This window comes from Calonectris borealis, chromosome 12 (assembly GCF_964195595.1).
Source record: "Calonectris borealis chromosome 12, bCalBor7.hap1.2, whole genome shotgun sequence".
NCBI lineage: Eukaryota > Metazoa > Chordata > Aves > Procellariiformes > Procellariidae > Calonectris > Calonectris borealis.
Window position 1 is genome coordinate 20,935,710 of NC_134323.1, and position 19,419 is coordinate 20,955,128.

The following is a 19,419-nucleotide window of genomic DNA, read 5'->3' on the forward strand; positions in this document are numbered from 1 at the left end:
ACAGTGTCCTTCCTTTTATTTTATGGGGATTTTCTCTCCCTGTTTCTGGTGAATTTAATACTGCTAACAGCTGCTGAGCTAATAGCCCTAGACACTAAAGTGCTGTCTTCCAGCAAGGGTGTAGCACTGCAGAGCAATAGCTTTGTATACACGCTATAAAAAGCCTTTTCAGTACTGTTGTACCAGAGAAATGACAGGATGGTTTATAATTCTGATTGTGAAATACACTCACTTTGTTGTGCGGCAGCTCATATGGAAAAAATAGGAAAAGTGGGAGTTTTTCCCCAGGAAAATCTGTAAATATCAGCTGGGGTTCACAGTTACCATTCATACTGGCTTTTTAACAAAAAACACCCCAACCTTCTGGAAGATGTAACAGTTGGGAAAGCCTGGCTTGTCTTTAATTCAGACTTAAGATTTAGTATATCCTGCTGTATAGGGTGCAGACATGAGGATCTGAGCTGGAATCCAAACCCAGCTTGTCCTTTAACCTGCTTTGTAAGTTTGGGCAAATCACATTCTCTTTTGCTTCATGAAAAACTAGAGCTGACAGGTATTTTAAGAGATTATTTACCCCATCCTTCTCCCTGCGATAAGAACAATTCTCCCTAAACTGTTCAGAACAGATGTTTTACTAATTTCTTGTTAAATAAAAATATTTGATGGTGACTATCCTAGGCAATTTGTTGTGGTGCTCAACTATTCTTTCCCTTAACCCAACGTCTAATTTCTATCGCCTTTTCCAAGCTCATTATTTCTTGTCCTAGACTCACTGCATGCAGAGAAGAGCTAATTCCCTCCTGCTCTGCAGCAGCCCTTGGCATATTTGAAGGCGATATAATGTCTCCTTTCAGTTACGCCTTCTCTTCTTCAGACTAAATGCTTTGTAAAGTGTTCTAAGACTAGAATGAAAATGCTCTGCAGGCTCGGTTTTTAAAGGGCTCTGTTCCAATGTAGTCAGTAAGTTCGAAGCAAAAGCATTTTCAAAAGCAGCATTTTCTCACTAGGGATGGAGAATCGCACTTAGGCAGAGCTGGTCCCAAAGGCTATGTCCATGCTGTCATTCCAACTGCGCCTAACACCTTTCTCAAATCCAGACTCGCCAACTGTCTGTGCTGTCGACATGCAAACATGGGCGAAGGCTGACATGAGGAGGGTAAGGTCAAGCAAGTCTCGGTGTGGATCTAAGTTTTCCTTCTCACAGTCTCTGCAGATTATTCATGAGCGGAACATGTGATAGCCCAGCCTGTCAGCAGATACTCTGATTGTGGCTCTTCCTAAGCACCATATGGGTGCTTTCAGCCTGAGCTGCAGCCCTGCTAACAGTTGGTAGCGTGGATGAAAACCGCACGACACACGGCGCTTGGATTTGTCGGCCCTGCCGCCGGGACTCACCTGCACACCCCAAAAACAACGCTACGCGGTTTCACCGGGGCTTGTCCTCCTGCCCGCAGCCACACAGCCTGCAGCAGCCCCTGAGATACAATGCTGAGAGCGCGGCGGGATTTCCTCAGCCCAGAAAATATTTTTTAAAAGGCCTTTATTTAAATAAGAAAGAATTCTGTTGAAACAGAAATTTGGGATTGCTAGTTAAGTTTCAGATGTATCAACCTTCTGATGATCATCCACTATGTCTCACCTGCTGTCCCTGGACAGTGATGTGATGGACAGGGTATTCATAGACCTTAGGGCTGTTTTTCTTTCTTTGGTTAGTCACATCTTTAATGGTCTCATCCTATAATTATACAGCCACCGGAACTGTCTGACCCTGAATCACAAAATTAGGTAATGAACCCTCATTCCAGCCTGTGAGCGCAGCATCACTCTAACTCCAATGCATCGTTCCACCCCCAAAAATGCAACCCCCTGATAATCTCTAGGCTGGTTAGAAACTGTTCCTCTTCCCTCTATTTTCCTTTTGATAAGGACACTGACGTCTGCAACTCCCTGCTCCTTCAGCTACAGAAGTTGGCCAGAGTGAGATTGTGTGGCCCTATTTCTGCAAAACCGTTCTTATATTTCAAAACACGGTGCCGGGAACATATGTGAGAGAGGGAGAAAGAAAGGCAGCTGAAAGTCTACAGCCAACAGCTTGTGTCAGAAAGCTGCTAAAGGAGAAAGCAGTTGGGCATTTTTAATCGCGACACGGTATCTGCAGGATGAACGCGAGCAAACTTGTCTTGCGACTGAAATTGTTTGCGATCTCATCAATTCCTGACAAACCGCACAAGGCCGGGTGGTGAGCTTCAAAGTGAGTTGAAACACCTGCCCCTAAAATTTTGTTCCCCGAATGTAAACTTTGCCACAGCCTCCTCATACTTATGTCTATCTGTGCTGAAGGCAAACTGAAGGCAAATCACTGAACGTGCTCCTCTGCATGGAGGCAAGGTCGCTTAAGAGCACGTGTTGTTGAGGGGGGACATGGTGGGCACTCCGAGGTGGCCATGGCTGGGTGTTGCTGAGGGACAACATGGCAGGGCACTCTGAGGCAGCCATGGCTGTCTTTCGCTGAGGGTGGACACTGGCAGGGCGCTTTGAGGTGGCCATGGCTGTCTTTCGCTGAGGGTGGACACTGGCATGGCCCTCTGAGGCGGCCATGGCTGTGTGTTGCTGAGAGGGGGGCATGTCAGGGTGCCCCAAGGTGGCCATGGCTGTGTGTCGCTGAGGGGAGGACATGGCAGGGTTCTCTGAAGCAACCATGGCTGTGTGTCGCTGAGGGGAGGACATGGCAGGGTTCTCTGAGGCAGCCGTGGCTGTGTGTTGCTGAGGGGGGGACATGGCAGGGTTCTCTGAGGCAGCCATGGCTGTGTGTCGCTGAGGGGAGGACACGGCAGGGTTCTCTGAAGCGGCCATGGCTGTGTGTTGCTGAGGGGAGGACATGGCAGGGTTCTCTGAAGCAACCATGGCTGTGTGTCGCTGAGGGGAGGACATGGCAGGGTTCTCTGAAGCAACCATGGCTGTGTGTCACTGAGGGGAGGACATGGCAGGGTTCTCTGAGGCAGCCATGGCTGTGTGTCGCTGAGGGGAGGACATGGCAGGGTTCTCTGAAGCAACCATGGCTGTGTGTCGCTGAGGGGAGGACATGGCAGGGTTCTCTGAAGCGGCCATGGCTGTGTGTCGCTGAGGGGGGGACATGGCAGGGTTCTCTGAGGCGGCCATGGCTCTGTGTCGCTTGGGGAGGGACATGGCAGGGTTCTCTGAGGCGGCCATGGCTCTGTGTCGCTTGGGGAGGGACATGGCAGGGTTCTCTGAGGCGGCCATGGCTCTGTGTCGCTGAGGGGGGGGGGGACATGGCAGGGTTCTCTGAGGCGGCCATGGCTGTGTGTCGCTTGGGGAGGGACATGGCAGGGCCCTCTGGGGCGGCCATGGCTGTGTGTCGCTTGGGGAGGGACATGGCAGGGCTCTCTGAGGCAGCCATGGCTGTGTGTCGCTGAGGGGGGGGGACATGGCAGGGTTCTCTGAGGCAGCCATGGCTGTGTGTCGCCGAGAAGGAACATGGCAGGGCACCGAGGCGCCCATGGCTGTGTACCCCGCGGGACCAAGCGCCGGGGCGCGGCGGCCAGCCGGGGGAGGCGGCGGGCGGTCCGCCCCGCCACACTCAAGATGTCGGCGTCGCCGCGGCGGTGCCCGCCCCGCCGTGACGCGCGGCGTCAGCTGACCGCGGAGTCGCCGGTGGCGGCGGCGGGGGGCGGGCGCCGGCACTCGGAGTTGTCCGCCGCCGCCGCGCAGAGCCGCCGCCGGGCCTGAGGCCGAACCGCCGCCGCCATGCCCTCGGAGAAGAGCTTCAAGCAGCGCCGCACCTTCGGTGAGCTCCCCGGGAAAGGACGCGGCGGGCAGGGTCGCTGACAGGGCTGGCCGGCTACCCTGGCCCCCTCCGGGCCTCGTCGCTCGGCGGGCGGGCCGCGGGGGCGGCCGGCGGGGTAGGCGGGTGGCGGCTGCCCTCGCTGCGGGGGGGGGCGGGCATCGGCGAGACGGGGAGGGGGTGGATCTCGTTAGGAGCCGCGGAGATCCCCGGACCGGCCAGGCTGGGGCCGGCTCCTGCTGACAGCGGAGGTCCGCGGCCGGACCGGGCCCGGCCGCCCTGTCCCGGTCAGCGGGGCCGCCGTGCCGCTCCGCCGAGGGCTGCGCGGGTGTCCCCGGCTGCTGGGGCCGAAGGGGAATCGCCGCCTGCTCGGGGCTGAAATGGAAACAAACCCCAGCTCGGCCTCCGCTCTCCTGCGCGGCCGTGGGGCTTGTTCCGCCCAAGCAAGGCGGGCGAGCCTCTCCGCTGTGGGGCGAGAGCCTGGAAGTTTGGGGCAGGGGTCTTTTTTGGGTGTCCGGGGGGGTGAGCGATGTGTGGAGGTGGGTGGCAGTGCTGTGCCGGGGTGAGCTCTGCACTGCGTTGGGAGAGGGGCTTGGGGTGGGCAGATCGCCTCTCTACATCATCCATTATCGACTGCAAGATTCCCAGGAGCCTGGAAAGATCACTCTGCGTTGTGTGCCAGGAGCTGGGCCTGCCCTTCCCTCCCGACGTGTCCGCTCAGTGTCCGGCTTCGTCTGCACTATTGACAGGGGAATTAAGCCCCACTTGCAGTTTGGTGCTTGGCTCGGTGCGAGTTCTCTACCCAGGGAGCTGCGAGTGGACCGGGATGTATGCCTCCTGTCTCTGTTTAGTTATTGAAAACTAGCAAGGCATCGAAAAGAGCTGTGTAATGATGGCTGGGGAAATGAGATTAGTCTCTTTCTAGAAGGAACAGCCTTGATAGAGCGGTGCCAACACTTCTTTCTGTGCTTAGGATGGGACCAAAGCAATCAAAGAGCTCAGTATCTGTTCATGTGTGTCGGTGAGGTAGGCTGAAACGCTCTGAGGGTAACAAGAACTGGCAGCATAACCTATTTCTGCATGAACTATAAAATCCTGTACGTAAAATGGAACTGATGGAAGTAATTGATCCAGATTTTCTTTTCCTTCTGCCTTTGGGTTAAAGTCAAGCTGCTTAAGAGAGCTTTCTGGTGTGCCCACCCTTGCCTTTAAACCTGTTCTGTTAAACGTAAGCTGTTCTCTGCATTGAAGCGGACAGGATTTTGATTTAACAGAGTGTGTGTTTAAGCTGCCTCTTTCCTTCAAGTCCTCCAAAACTGTTGTTGACCCCATCGCCTGTCAGCAGCCTCCGTTGCAGGTATTAAGTTCAGCTAGGATGGCAGCCAAGCAGTTGCCACTGCAACTAATGTCGTCAGAGAACAGTGTTTATCTGTGGCTGACTGAAGCCTGATTTTGAACACGCCATATACAATAATCTCAATGATTTGTCCAGTTTATGTTCCTTCTACTCCAGGGACTTCTGCTGAATAACACTGCCATGAACAAACCTGTTTCAGTTGAAAAGTTAGTCAAACTTCTCCGTGCTTGCTAGGTTGACAGTTGGTCTCATTCACTCCCCGTATCTCTTGTGTTTCTGGTTAATCTTAAAAAGTATTTTAATTAGTTAGTAATCTCTGCCCTTGAAGTGTTAATGCTGCTCTGTAAGAAGGTGGCTTGGGCTGTGGGATGTGAAGCAGAATGGCTTTCAGGTTCTCGGTCTTGCAGTCAGGTGAAGGCTTTGCATACTCCTTGCCTTAGTTCTGCTTGATTCACCTCCAGCTTAAAACCGTGATTCACGTGAGTTGCATTTCCTTACTAGGCTCGTAAAAAGGCGCATGGATGTATTTCATGCACACAAACATAATAGGGACTAATGGAGAGCTGAGTGGTGTTATTGCTGAGTGACAGGACAGGTAGTGTGTCCTGTGCATTAGCATACCAGCAATGAGTTGGGCTGATCTAAGCTCTTCCTCTCCCGTGAGCAGCACCTCTCCCGAGGTAGGTGTCTGTTAAAGCTGTGATGCAACACTAAATCTTCTCTCTGAGAGGTGTTTATAAGATGGAGATGGCCTGGAAAGCCCCAGCCCGCTGAAAAGAACTGGAGAGGTTAAAATTGAGTTCACTGAATCTGAAACGAGGCAGAGTGTAAGTAGATGCAACTGCCTCTAAAAGCAACTGCGTCTGCTTGCTTTGGCTTGGAGGTGTACTTTAGGCTGGTTTATAATATCTGTGCTATTAATATTTACGTCTGAGGAGAGGTGAACTTTATCCTGCAAACTGGCACAGAGAGCAGTGAAATGTCTAGGTACCCACGAACCTACCAACAGCTTCTGCAACAATGGGTGCGGCATAATCAAAATAGAAAACTGTAATTCGGTAATACTAGAACGCACTGCGTAAGCTGATGCTGCCAGGCTTCGGCTAGTCTTAGGTCTCAAGTACTTGTTGACAACTTCCTCTTCTGGGATCTCGCAGAAATAGTACAGGATATTTAGTCATTAACTTGGGTGGTGTAATTTGATGCCATAAATTTATGAGATTAAATGTCTACTTTAATGGGCAAAAAGGAGGCAGGGGGATGTGGGGTCCGTCTCCTTTAACACTTTCTAGGAGTCCCAGGCAGCGTGCATGCAGTACTTGTCACCTTGGGTTAAAGAGCAAAGTATCATCTGTCAAAGGAGAGGTTTTACTTTTGACAATGCTGTCCCATTTGAAAACTGCTTTGCCTGAATTTGCTTTTGCGGCTTTTATTAACATGCAGTCCCTCTCTTCAGTGGTGGAGAAATAAAGTAATAACAGCATTCAGTGTGGATGTTTGAACAGACTTTTTTTTAATCTCTTGCAGAGCAAAGAGTGGAAGATGTACGACTGATTCGAGATCAGCATCCAACTAAAATACCAGTAAGTGCGGTCCTTTTCATTTTTCATTTCAATTTCCAGTCTCATGTTCTTTTTAGTAGTCAGAAACCTGTGAAAGAGCTGTCCTGATGAGACCAAATTAAAATTTGGCTGTTCAGGGTCATTAACCCTGGATTTCAGAAACACGTTCAAAGTAGTAACTAGCAGTCAGTGTGGTAGAGCAAGGTGCTAGCTGGGGACTGGAGGAAATGGGTTTTCCTGTGTACTGAACTTCCGTGTTGTAACTTCAAAGAAAACCACACCCTGGCTGAGCTCTGAGATTCTCCTGAGTGTTCAGCTCTTCTCATCTCAGTGTTTTTCTTCTCCAAAAGAAGAGTCTGCAGGGGCTAACCAAGAAGAATACACAGTAATGTAGAGACAGATACGGGTTTCGTCACCAGTCTGTGCTGAGAAAGACAGAAGCGCTTGCCTTCCGGGAAACGGGCCTTTGCTTGAGGTCTCCAGAAATGCTGCTCGGCTGTCAAACCCCTCCACCTAGTGTTGGGCCACCTCAAAGAGGGGATCAGCCCTCACCTTGTCACACTTCTTTAGCTGGTCAGCTCCAAATATTGCCTGAATTTTTATTTTCTTTTATTTATGGCATCCTCAAGGTTACAAATGCAAAGCAAAGCAAAAGGCATGGATCGTGATCTATTGCTGATGAGTTCTTCACAACTGGTGGGCTTCTGTGTGATGGCTGTCACCGCAGTAAGCAATAAATGCAACCGTCTCATGGCCATTTGGTGGAATAGGGAAAGTCTCAGGAGATCTTGGGGGACAGAAGAGAGAAATTAATCGGAGGCCTCAGCCTTTGGTTCTCAGTGATGAGAGCTGGTGATCCCTGTGAGTGGAAATTCTTCTGTGAACGAACTGCTTGCAAACTGTCTGCAGTTCCAGTGCAAGTTCATTAACAGAAGCAGTTGCTGCCTCCATGTCAAATAGAAACCAAAAGGTTTTCGGTTTCCCTTTACCTTTAAAGTACTTCACCTCGAAGCTGCTGCTGCTGGTTTACTATGCTGTTGGGCGTGGGAACAAATAATATTTTATAGCAGAGATTTTCTGACTTTTCTGGAATGTGCAGTTTTCCTAAAAGACCCTTTCCTAACAAATCTGTTTCCAGTCAGAAGATTGCTTTTTCATCCACCTTTCACAGATCACTTATCTGTGACCACAGTTTGAAAGCCATTGATTTATAGCAAAGCTCTCACTTTAAGTCAGCCATGGACATATTACTAGCAAAAATTCAGAGGCGCCTAAGCAGCTTGCTGAAGATGCAGTGATGCAAACTCACAGCTATGGCAGGGGCCTGCTGGGATCCCTGGAGGCTTGCTGTGGTTGCCTGTCCATGTCCTGGCTTGAGTCACTGCCTCGTTATTATCATTAGCAGTTCTGGATGAGATAAGATGGCAATGTCACGCTAGATGGTAAATCCCTCCTGTGCTGTCAACATCCTTCATTTTGCTGTTGGAAATATTATCTATTGGTTATGGCCTACCTTTTTAAAAATAGTGTTGGTTTTTTTCCAGAATGAGCCAGCATTTATTTAAGCTGGTGTAAGGAAGTCTTTCTCTGATATAATTAAATTGGCTCAATATCTCTTCACCTGTGCAACTTTTGAATATCAACGGAGCCAGACCCCGTGAGCATGGAAATGATCCAAGTGAATGGTGTCACGTAGCTACCGTTGATATAAAAACAACAAAACCCACATGGCTGTGGAAACGGGAGTGCACAAATTCTGAGATCATTTCTTAAAAGGAGGAACAATACAGTTGCTGGGCAGGGTGCTACTTAAATTGGCAAATCTGCAATTTCCTCGTGAATTAAGTAGTTACTACATAACAATCTTGACAGAATTACTGGTTCCTAAGTGTGCTGTCTTGAGATTGAGGAGGAAATTCTCTCCTTTGAGGCTTTATAGCCTTCAAAAGTAGCTTTCTTTCATGCATTAGAGTAACCATGGAAGGTGAATGGAGTAGCATACTAATCCGGAGGTGTAGTTCTTAGAAAGAGATGGCCTGAAACTGGAGAAATTCTAGTGAAAACTGGTTCAGTTTGCAGACTTCGGTAGCAGCCCAAGCCCCTAGTCAGCTACTGTAATGTGTTAGAGGGAAGTGTGCTTTATCTTTTCTTGGGTTTCCTTGTTGCTGGGTAGTTCAGTGCTAGATTAAATGATTCCAGCAAATTAACTGTTCTAAAACTGCACTGGAGCTGTGGATGTTTGCTGTTAAATCCCTGTTTGTTACCCCTTCGTGCAGTGACTCTTGCAAACGGAACAAGAGGGGCACAGGAAGATAAATATTATTGTTCCTTTTCAGTTTCAAGATGCTGCATTCACAAATGAAGGGAAATGGAGTTTAGCATAAGTACTAATGTACTTTGCTGTGTGTAAAATGGAAGGAGGAGATACGGGCACCGACACCGTTTCTGCCTTTCACATCCTCTGCTCCTTTCTTTCTGTGTTTCTTTTTAGGTGATCATTGAAAGGTACAAGGGAGAGAAGCAGCTTCCAGTTTTGGATAAGACCAAGTTCCTGGTGCCAGATCACGTCAACATGAGCGAGCTAATCAAAATTATCAGGTAGTATGCTGTGATTTCAGTGTAAGCTGCATCAGCCTCAGCCTATGATTCTTTGTTAATTCTCCACCTGGTATATGCATTTGGGAATTCTTTAAATGGAAAATTCATCTGAGGACCGCTTGGTATCATCACTAGGACAAATTAATGAGAAGGTTCTTTTCCTTTGGCTTTGCTGGAAAAAAACTGAAAAGAGCTGAGCTGTTAGTCTGCTTTCAAGAGAATAACCGGTTCCAGAGATATAGGAGGGAGTCTGGGGCTGTGAATCCCTGTCTAACATGGGTGCTTCTGGCCCAGGGCCCCAGCGCTTCCTGCTTGGCTATTTTAAGATGCCTTCTTGGTGTTCTGCCTGGGAGTCCTTCTCCGGAGTGCCTGCCTCTTCCCACCCACTGGAGGGGGAGTTTGGGCTCATAGCCAGAGCTCTGAGCTGTTGCTTAGGGTTGATGTTGGCATCCTTTGATCGTGAAATGAGGTTTCCCTCAATGACAGTGTTGAGGCCTGAAAAACACGCGTTCAGACCAGTGTCGTTTTGTCCCAGCTGTTTGCACAGACTGTGGCTTGAGTATTGCTCCGCACTGGTGCTTGAGCTTTGCTAACAAGAAAAGGCAAAGGGGAAGTAGCCATGGAATGGAAGTTGTGTGGTCTGAAATTGCGGTCAGAAATTCTGCTAAAAGTGCATTTCTCCTGGCTTAATGTCAAGAAGGAATATTTGATTAGTAAGAGTTCTCAAGCGGTGAACTTGGAAGTTAGCAGCAAACCAGAGTTTGCTTTTTGTTGGTCACGGTGTAGCAGGGAGCTGGTTCTTGGAGGCCACAAGCTGTAAAAACTGAGAGTTGTCCCACGTGTCCAAACAATTCCCTGCCTCGGAGGCTTGTACAAAAACTGTCTGTCGCAAGCAAATCCCAGCTCTTACATGAGTAAGAAGGTGAGATAGGGTTTTGGAAGCAGGAAGCAGATTGCTCAAGTCTTCCAGAATTTTTCATGAACATTAAAGGCCCTGGGCAAAAAGGTTAACAACAAGCTGAAGGATTTTCCCCACCTTTTTTCTTTGGCTTCATTGTTACTTGGTACCGACTGGACTTGGTCCTCAGCCAGCTAGCTCCTCTTGTGCATAGCAGAGCCTGTCCTTCCCAACCCTCGGATGGCTGCTGCCTTCTCTCAGCCTGCTGTCTCTGGAGTGATTAGAGCTTGGTTTTGGAAGGGTCCCTTTCCAGGGCTGTGGCTGGGAGGCTAAATAAATCCTTGTTTCCAGCTGCTGCTGCCCCTCGGCAGCGAGCGGAAGCGGCAGGAAGCTCTTCTGATCTGTTGTTCTTTCCTTCTTTCTTTGGTTGCACCTCCACATATCTGAGTTCCTCTTGCTTACTTGGTTTATGAAGTAGTAAGAGAGCTCCTCTCTGCAAGCCTGTTTTCCAGTAGCCAGTTTAGCAGAAATACCTATTTCCCCCCAACCAGAGCGAACGATCCAAGGGAAACCCCAAAGTTAGATCTTTACTGTGCCACGCAGTCTGTGAAGTCTGTCACTCTCTGCCCTTCCCACAATGCCTCTCCTGGGAGGGAGGAGAAGAGGGGTAAGATGCTCCAAAGGTTGAACAGGCTGTTACAGAGCTGGTGACAAAGTGAGTTTAAAAGGTCCAGGGCCTTCTCACGGAAGCTCTGTCCGTCCTCCCTCCCCGTCTTCACGCGGATCTCTCAAGGTCAGCCTGGGTTTACATTTCCAGTGAAATGCTGTTGAGCTCAGCTGCAAGCCAAAGGTGCCGCAGGCCTTGCGTGTTTGCTGGTTGTACGGGGATCATCCTGGCAAGGAGCACCTCTTCCTTTTCGCTTCAGTTTAATGCCCTTCTGGAGCACAGCTTTTCCAGTGAGATAAGGGCTTCTGTCGGTAGACGTGTTTGACTGGACTTAGTACATGAATTTAATACAACTTCGAGGTGGGAAGCAAATGCCTTCCCCAGTGGCAGGGCTGCTTTGGGTGGGGCCATCTTACTGCTGTCAGTGGTGGAGGACTTTGTTTTGCCATCTGTCCTAAAGCCTTTGTTAATGTGAGTGGAAATGCACGGTCCTCACTGTGAACCTCCTTCCCCCCCGCCTCCCCCCAACAGGCGACGCCTGCAGCTGAACTCCAACCAGGCGTTCTTCCTCCTGGTGAACGGACACAGCATGGTGAGCGTTTCCACACCCATATCCGAGGTGTACGAGAGCGAGAAGGACGAGGATGGGTTCCTGTACATGGTGTACGCCTCTCAGGAGACTTTCGGAGTGCAATCTTCTGTCTAAGACACGCAAGCGGCTTCTAGCCTAGGATTTTGGTTTACCCTTGGCCATCACCCCCACTCTTCCCCACACACACCCCAGGGAAAGAAACGGATGTCACCTACGCTCTCAGTACCCTAGCATAGTCTTGCTTTAGCAGGTGTCTCATCTTACCTTGCCTTGTTTGTGACTATTAAACAGTACAGACGAGCACCTCCAGCTTTGAAACCTGCTGTAATATTCCACACAGGCACATTCACATTTCTGGACTTTATGAATGGAACCCAATTGCGCATGTGACAATTGCAAATAAAGGGACACTCGATTGACTTTAAACAAGCAAACAGGCACCAGGGAGGAGCTAAAGTGTTTCCTGTGACAGTTTTCTGGAAAATCTCCCTATGATTCCTTAAAACTTTTTTTTTTTTTTTTTAAAAATGGAAAGGCTTCTTATGAGAGCAAATATGTTTTAATGTTCCAAAGCGGAGCTTTGTCTTCTGCAGCTCGATGAGACTCGTGTCAGTGCTGCAGTGAGCTAAGGCAAGTGCTTGGGGTGAGCTGGGGGAGTACAACTCTTTTTGTCTCTGTTCTTTGTGGCACCGCAAACTTAAGAGTGGTGCCAGTTTCTGAAATACTCATACCAAACACCACAGCTTTATTGTAGTTTTAGGAAGTGTTTAACTGTAAAATACACACCTGGACAGGTAACATTGAAATAAACTCCAGTCTGATATGAATTTCCAATGCCTGTGTGTTCAGTGAAACACTTGTTCACATGGGCTCGCTTCCAAAAGATCACCCCCCCTAGCCCGGAGGTTTGCCGTTCCCTTGCCCGGCAGAGAGTCTGCTGGGAGGAGGTAGTCGGGGGACTCGCTGCCAGCACACGGGGCCGTCAGGATGCGGGCTAGTGCAATCTGAGACACAGGCAGCGCCCGTGTCGCTCGCGGTCTTGGGCGCGCCGCCCATCCTCGCCGTCTCCGTCTGCTTGGCAGGGCGGGCGCGTTGAAGGCCTCCGACGCGAGCGGGAGAACGGCTTTGTTTTACACACCTCCGTACCCAACCCTGGACTCGGACGTGCCGCTGGAATTACCAACCCACACTGCCTAACCAGTCTGTCGCTTGTTTTGCATGTTACCACCGAGGGGGGTGAGGGAGAACCGCTTTTAGAAGCAGCTCACGTCCAGGAGTTGCCGTCGAGAGTTGACGAACAAATGGTTTTTTCCATCGCTGAAGTCTCCTGCCGCTTGCATGGGGTTTGGAAGATCTCGGTGTTACTACTGTCCGGAGCAGGGAGGCAGCCTGTGCAGAGGAAAGGTATCTCGTAGGACCTGTGTTTTTCCTCTAGAGTCGTTGTCGAGTGAAGTGTAGCAGGATGAGATTACTCTTGTATATTATGTGTCTGTGAACTAACTACATCTGTTACTGGAAGCTAACTTACTATAACGGGGGAAAAAGAAGCAATACTACTGCGTCTTGGCACTCTAGCTCAAGAAGGTGTACAATTTGTACCTACCTACACCTCTTTGCATGCATCTCGTTCACAACGCTTACTTCAGATTTTTTATTGTTCTTTGTGTTTTTACTCCAACGTAAACTTTTAAATGCAGCTTGTTCTATGTTTAGTTTTGTTCGTGTAAGAAATTGTTTAACTCATAACTGACAACCATACTTGTAATTACAACGTGATTGACTGATATTCCTGTACAAATGTTGCTTTTTTAAAATTAATACAGTGCTGATATGGATGGATTACATCCCAACTTAATTACGGCTGGTGTGGTTATTTCTAGACAGCTTGCTTAAATCGAATCTCTAGGGAAGGGCAGAGAGGTCCGTTCCACCTGCTCCGGGACGCACAGGGTGGTGGACTAGGTCCTGCTGAACACGACGAGGCGCTTGCACTGAAACCTCTGACACTGATGATCATTAACGGCTCGGAGAAGGAGCTGCCGCCCTCCAGGAGGGGGAATTTCAGGTGTAATCGCGCTGTAAGACAGCTCTGCTGTCTGGATGGGTACGGACCGGGCTGTGCCTGCGCAGGGATGGGTTTCCGTATCCCCGTTCTGCTTCTGCTCCTGCTCGACCAGCCTCTCCCTCGCGGCTTCAGAATGCCCGTGCTCTCGCGAGCGGGACTCTGCTCGTCAGGAACGGCCCCAGGCACCGGCCACAGAAGGTTCAAGGACACCGCGAGCTGGCGATTCCCTTTGCTTACCTGTGCCTTCCTCTGCGGTCAGCACAGACGTCCCCCTGCGTGAGGGGCGAGCCCAGGTGGCAGAGCGGAGCCCAGAGGCTCGGCTGCTGCGTTCCTGCGGAACGGGGCGCAAAGCTTCCCTGCTCATCCTCCCCGCAGCTCCTCCTTCACTGTGCGGGCCTGGGTAGGCAGCTGGAGTCGGGCCACGGCCGCTCTCGGTAACAAACCCTTTCAGGGCAGCTCGGGTTCCTCGGCTCAGCGGGAGCTGAGTCAAGGAGAGGAGAGCAATTGCAAGCGCTGTAATAGATCTGTGATTCACGAGCAGATGTCTGTGGGTGGAGAGACAGCAAAAGTAATAAAGAGAATTTGAAAAAATAAAAAGCCCCTGGTAACTGCCAAGCTGGAGAAGCCCCCACACAGACAAACCTCCTTTAAAGTAAAAAAATACAAAGGGATTCTGTTTAACTCTTTATTTTCCATACATTAAATTTACTCAGATAAAAACATTCTAAAAATGTACAATTTTACTTTTAACAAAGTATAATAAAACATAAAAATCCCAATACCAGAATACTTGACATTTACAATTCAAAATCAAATTAGCTGAATATTAAATATTTACAAAACTATTTAAAATATTTATAAAGTTACATGCACAATTTGTAATACTAGAATTGACTGAAGTAAAAGAAATGGCTCAAATGGGAGCAGGAGTTTCCTTCATTCCTACTGGAAAGTTATGTCCAAGAGAAGCTGTTAATCTGCACTTGAAAACACACAGGATTTGCTTTCTGCTTCAGTACCAACACGTTTCTTGCTTACGTAAGAAAAACTTAAGAGAGCAAACAGGTAGTTCCAAGGGTTTATTACAGGGGAGGGCGGGGGGCAGGGTTACCGGGGCCTCAACCAGCACAAGTGTTTTCCAGACTCTTCCAAGTGCTCCGTTACAGGGAGTTCTGTCCCGATTTGCCCGCACCCGTCTCATTAACAGGCGTTCTAGACTACTCCGAATCCACAGCTCCGAGTGTCCGTGACCTCCGTGAACAGCCAGCTAACCCATCTGCAGGGTCTCGGATGATGGCGTTTTGATTTTGGGGAGGAGTGGTGCTCTGCCGAATACCACAGACTACGTTTAATTTTTGAGTACCTTCACCCTGAAGCCTGCCAGCGAGAAATAGCATGAAACAGAATTTTGGGTAATGGTAAAGGTCTAGTCTTAGACCGTTATTTTCGGAAGTCTGGCGCTTAATTTGCCAAGATTTAATGACCGGGGTATGAAAAAGTTTCACAAAAAGTGGAGTGTGACATGTTATTTTAAGGAGAAGTATTGGGGGACTCTCTGGTCAATACCTCACTTGCTAAAATGAGGCTTCCCTCTTCGCTCTCCTGCTGTTTAGCATCGAGCCTGGCCTATTTATTAATGCTTAATTTGCAGACTGCCAGTGCGAGGAGGAGTCTGCTGGAAATTCCATCCTATTTCGAGCATTTCCATCACCAACGCTCCCAAACGGAAAACACTTCTGAAACCGCACCGCATGTCGCTCGCTCCCCCGAGGGAAGACTCATCGCTAACTTCCCCGTGCCCCTGCAGGGCGATGCCTTGAGATTCCCTTCCGTCTTACGTTTAAAAATCATTTCTATTCCACAGTGAAATCCACTTTGAGAACTAATTCTTCTTATACTTTTAGGACAAAGATAGGAATAAATAGCATTCTTTGAAATCTCCATCTTTCAATGTATAAAAATAGGTTTTAAGAACTGGTTCTTTCAGCCAGTGAAGCTGGACCTACTATTTTAAAACAAGCTGCCTTACTTTTCGGGGGGCGGGGGGAAATGGATTTGTGCCTTTTAAAAACAGAGTAAGGATTATTTTATGGAACTAAAGTGCTGTTCGGACTTACCAACTTTGGTTGTTCTTGGTACAAAGCGGACAGCGCTCACTAGCAGATCCGAAGCCACAACTCGCTCTGATTTAGGGAAGGCTCTGCAATTGCTGCTGGCTCATCGAACATTTCTCTCTTACACTCGTGTTGCTTTAAGGTACTCAAGACTTCTGAATTTGAACTTACTCTAAAACCAGACTTCACCATTTAAAAACGTTACCTAAAAGTACACATAAGCCACTTTAAGAAACATCAGCCTTAACTTTACACAAAGGAAACAATCCCAAAGAAAGCTCTGAAGAAAGGAATGAAACAGTTTGCTGGACAGAAGTTCAGTTTTACAGTCCTTTTACGGTTTTCGACTCTGTGATGAATATTAGACGAGACTAAGTGCCCAGCCTTGGGCATTAAAACAAAATGTAACTGGTACAGAATTTTTTTTTTTTTTTTTGCTGTTGATTTTTGCTATTTTGAGAGGGTTTTTAACACTTGCAATGTGTGTTGAAATACAGTTTATTTAAATACCATTCAGTTTTAAAATATTGTTTAAAAAAGGTGGGAAAAAAAAAGTTAAGGTTTGGCTTTCAGCACATGTTCCAGGCCACTGGAGAGACCCTCAAAGCTGTAAATAGTAAACATCGTCACTGAAAACTGCACGTTTCCTTCAGCGTAATACAGCATGACAGATTGTTCCTACCATTGTCTCAAGCTCATTAAGGCAAAGTAAATTGCATTGTCAGTTTTCATCACTTTAGTGTTGTAGGTCTGAAGGTTGTTCGTTAGAGTACAGGTAACCTCCTCAAAGGCAGGCAGAGCGAACAGAAGCGTTTCAACAGTGTGTGCAATACTGCGGGTAGTGTGAGCTGGGCTGAGAATACACAAATCGGATTTTTTTTCTTTCATTGCATAGGAATAAAAAATACCTTTTTTTTTTTTAAACCAACATTATGCAAATTTAGGGTTTGGTTTCCACGAAGCCAAATCCGCTCTGAGCTGCAGATCGCTACCTGGACCGGGTTTGGTTTCTTGCCATCGCACGTGACCGCGCCTCTCCGGTGACGCTCATTTATCCTGCTTGCCTCCCCGGCGAGGCTGACGACCGCCCGCTGAGCAACGGGGCTGAAGGATGGCCCAGAGCATTTCTTTCCCATGAACAGGGCCCAGGAAGGTCTCGACTGTCAAGCTACCGCGTCACCCCCTCCCGCTGACATTTCACTGCTACGGCCCGATCTCCTCGGGGCAGCTTGCACCGCTTCAAACCCTCCTTCTCGGGTGTGACTTCCCTCACTTCCAAGTGAAAGTCGGCTGCGCCACTATAGATACTATTCATCCTGGTGTGGTTTAAATTGGTGTAAGAAATACCTCCAAGTGTAAACAAGGCTTCAGACTTCAAAGGTGTCTTCCAAATTACAGTATGCGAATATCTCTATGTCAGACATTTTAAAGAGAAGGCTTCACCCACTTAATGCTGTCAGATTCCTCGGGTGAGCCACGAGGATTAGTATCTTCTTTCAACCAGACAGGACCAAACTGTTTCAAATTAGCAGTTCAAGATTTGTTTGGCTTCCTCTCAAGTCCTAATTTAGATTTGTCACCCACAAATTATGTACGCTAAGTAGTTAACACCAAAGCTAGTCATCTACAATCTATTGCAACGAAGGAGGCTGACAATAAATCCTTCAAAGTCTTGATAATAATGAAGTTTACTACCTTTTACATGTTTGACTTCTACCACTTCTGAATCCTGTAGCAAAAGCCTTGGGGTAGGAGTCAAAGGGTTTTTTTATATAAAGTAAAGCAAAAGCTTACAAACTCTGCTGCCAGAGTTGTTTTTTTTTTTTTTCAGGATGGTTTAAAATTCATTTACAAAAGCAGAATAATAAGGTTTCTGTGAAAGAGACCTATATACAGTAACAGGACGTAAAGGTTGTTTTGTGTATTACAGGAAAATATCCTTGAAGCCTTTATGACTCTGGAGTCTCTGGGACTTGGACCCTTGGAAACTAAGTTTATTCCACTGCTGGGAACCCAGCACTATCTAGTAATAAGTGAGACAATGAAGCACAAGTTTGTTTCCAGAAGGAACCGAAAACTGCCGTGTGTGTTCTTTTGGAAGGGAAAGGAGAGACTTACTTAAGATTTTTATTGTGTAGTTAAGTCACATAGCCTGCTGGTGCCAATTTTTAAAAGTTGGAACTTCTTTGCCTCTTGCACTGGTCTCAGAGTGACACTGTCTGCTAAAAGTGCAGAAAGCTTGAAGAGTTTTACATTCTTCTGTAGTGCAATCCTTAAAAATCCCAGAGATTAGTGCCTGATCACTTTTGAAAAAAAGTAGACATTTTACCTAGCCCAGGGGTGCCAAAGTCCTTCTGGCGAACGGCCACTCCTACCTTCAGCCTCCAGCTTCCACTGTAGAATGTAGCTGCCCTGGAGTTAGACGTTTCACCTTAGAAAGTCCGCATACGGCAACATTCTCCAGCCAAAAAAGTACATTGGATGTTGTACTTGCAACAGAAAATGCAGCTGGCCAGCTCCACCATCCATCCAGTACGCATCGGTCCTATGACACGTAGTCAGCAGTTCCAGCAACAAGATCCAAGCTTGAATTTGGCAATCAAAAATGGGTTTGACGCACCCCTAAGCTAGATTTTCTACCTAGTCTAATAAAGTAAAGCACCTTTGGATTAAAAAATACATTAAGCTTAACAGCAACTGGACGTCTCAGTTTTGTATTTCAATCTCCTTGTATCTCCATGGCTTACAGTATTTTCTTGCCAGATGATAAAATATCAGTCTGTGGAGTCAAGACTTTCAGAGGGAGGAGCGTATTTCAGCCTAAACGTACCTGGGGAAGAGGAAAGAGAAGAATTAAACAACATCAACCTTCTCACATCCGTTACATCTCAGAACTTTCTAAAACAACCTGCTTCTTATTCGACACGTAACGCAGTACTACAGCGTACTGCCAGCTTGCAGCGCCGGGGTGAAGCTGCAGAAGGGGCTGACAAGCACGTGTCTGCAGCTGGCAGAAACAAAAATCAAAGCATAGTTTTATGCAGTAAAAGTCACCCGCTTCGATGTAGTTTTAGGGCTGGCAAAAATTTGTTTGGGATAGTTTAAATGGAAATTTAATTAATGAAATGAAATTCGGCTTAAAAAGACAGCAGACTGCGTGTCTGAAGTTCTCCGAATTAGGACTGACGAGGCAGCATCACTTCTTCCCCGTTGGCTACTATGAAGATATTAGCCACAGAAACTCTGCTGATTACTTACATTTGAGCTGTAAATTGCTGCCTCAAAACCAGTCACTTGTTAATTTATAGTGGTCAAATACTTGAGACCTTGTCTGCACCGTATAAAAACGAATACTGACATACGCTATAGACAAGACGCGATGTAAAATGTAAGACCTCAGTGCTGTTCGCTCCAGTCAAAAGTTTGTATTTAATTTTTTAAGCATACAAGAATGAGAAAGGTCTGACTGATGTCATAAGAAAAGCTTGAGTCTCTTACAGATGCAATCAATATCCATTTAGGAGAAGCTGAAGTTCCAGTCTCACGTTGTAACAGCTATTACTCTGAGGTAATACACTACGTGCAAATTATCTCAACACAATATGTCAATCAAAATAAAAAAGAAAAAGGGGACTAGGAAGTGTGGTCGGTAAAGTAACATTTCTCTCTTGGTTGTTTCCCGCCCGGAATTAAGGATTTCGACTCTCTCCTGGAGAAGCCCGTGCTGTAACCATGTAAGCAACATGCCCTACAAAATAATTATA

At 47.6% G+C, this 19,419-nt stretch overlaps 2 protein-coding genes across 2 annotated transcripts in view; one reads left to right on the top strand and one right to left on the bottom strand.

Annotated features, from left to right (window-relative positions):
* Positions 1-3,642: 3,642 nt before the first annotated feature.
* MAP1LC3B (microtubule associated protein 1 light chain 3 beta) lies at positions 3,643-13,331 on the top strand. Its single transcript, XM_075161560.1, has 4 exons — positions 3,643-3,805; positions 6,687-6,742; positions 9,213-9,319; positions 11,416-13,331. The coding sequence occupies exons 1-4, from the start codon at positions 3,766-3,768 to the stop codon at positions 11,588-11,590; spliced, it is 378 nt and encodes a 125-aa protein (XP_075017661.1). The 5' UTR covers positions 3,643-3,765; the 3' UTR covers positions 11,591-13,331.
* Positions 13,332-16,145: 2,814 nt separating this feature from the next.
* The window catches only part of ZCCHC14 (zinc finger CCHC-type containing 14), a 52,656-nt gene continuing 49,382 nt past the window's right edge, over positions 16,146-19,419 (bottom strand). The window contains exon 13 of the mRNA XM_075161559.1: positions 16,146-18,485. Within this exon, the coding sequence (XP_075017660.1) occupies positions 18,430-18,485 (56 nt within the window). The 3' untranslated portion in view covers positions 16,146-18,429. The remainder of the gene's footprint in view (positions 18,486-19,419) is intronic.

Coding starts and splice junctions, on each gene's coding strand:
- MAP1LC3B (XM_075161560.1), top strand. CDS start 3,766: ATGCCCTCGGAGAAGAGCTTCAAGCAGCGCCGCACCTTCG. Junction 3,806..6,686: donor CAAGCAGCGCCGCACCTTCG/GTGAGCTCCCCG, acceptor AATCTCTTGCAG/AGCAAAGAGTGGAAGATGTA. Junction 6,743..9,212: donor AGCATCCAACTAAAATACCA/GTAAGTGCGGTC, acceptor GTTTCTTTTTAG/GTGATCATTGAAAGGTACAA.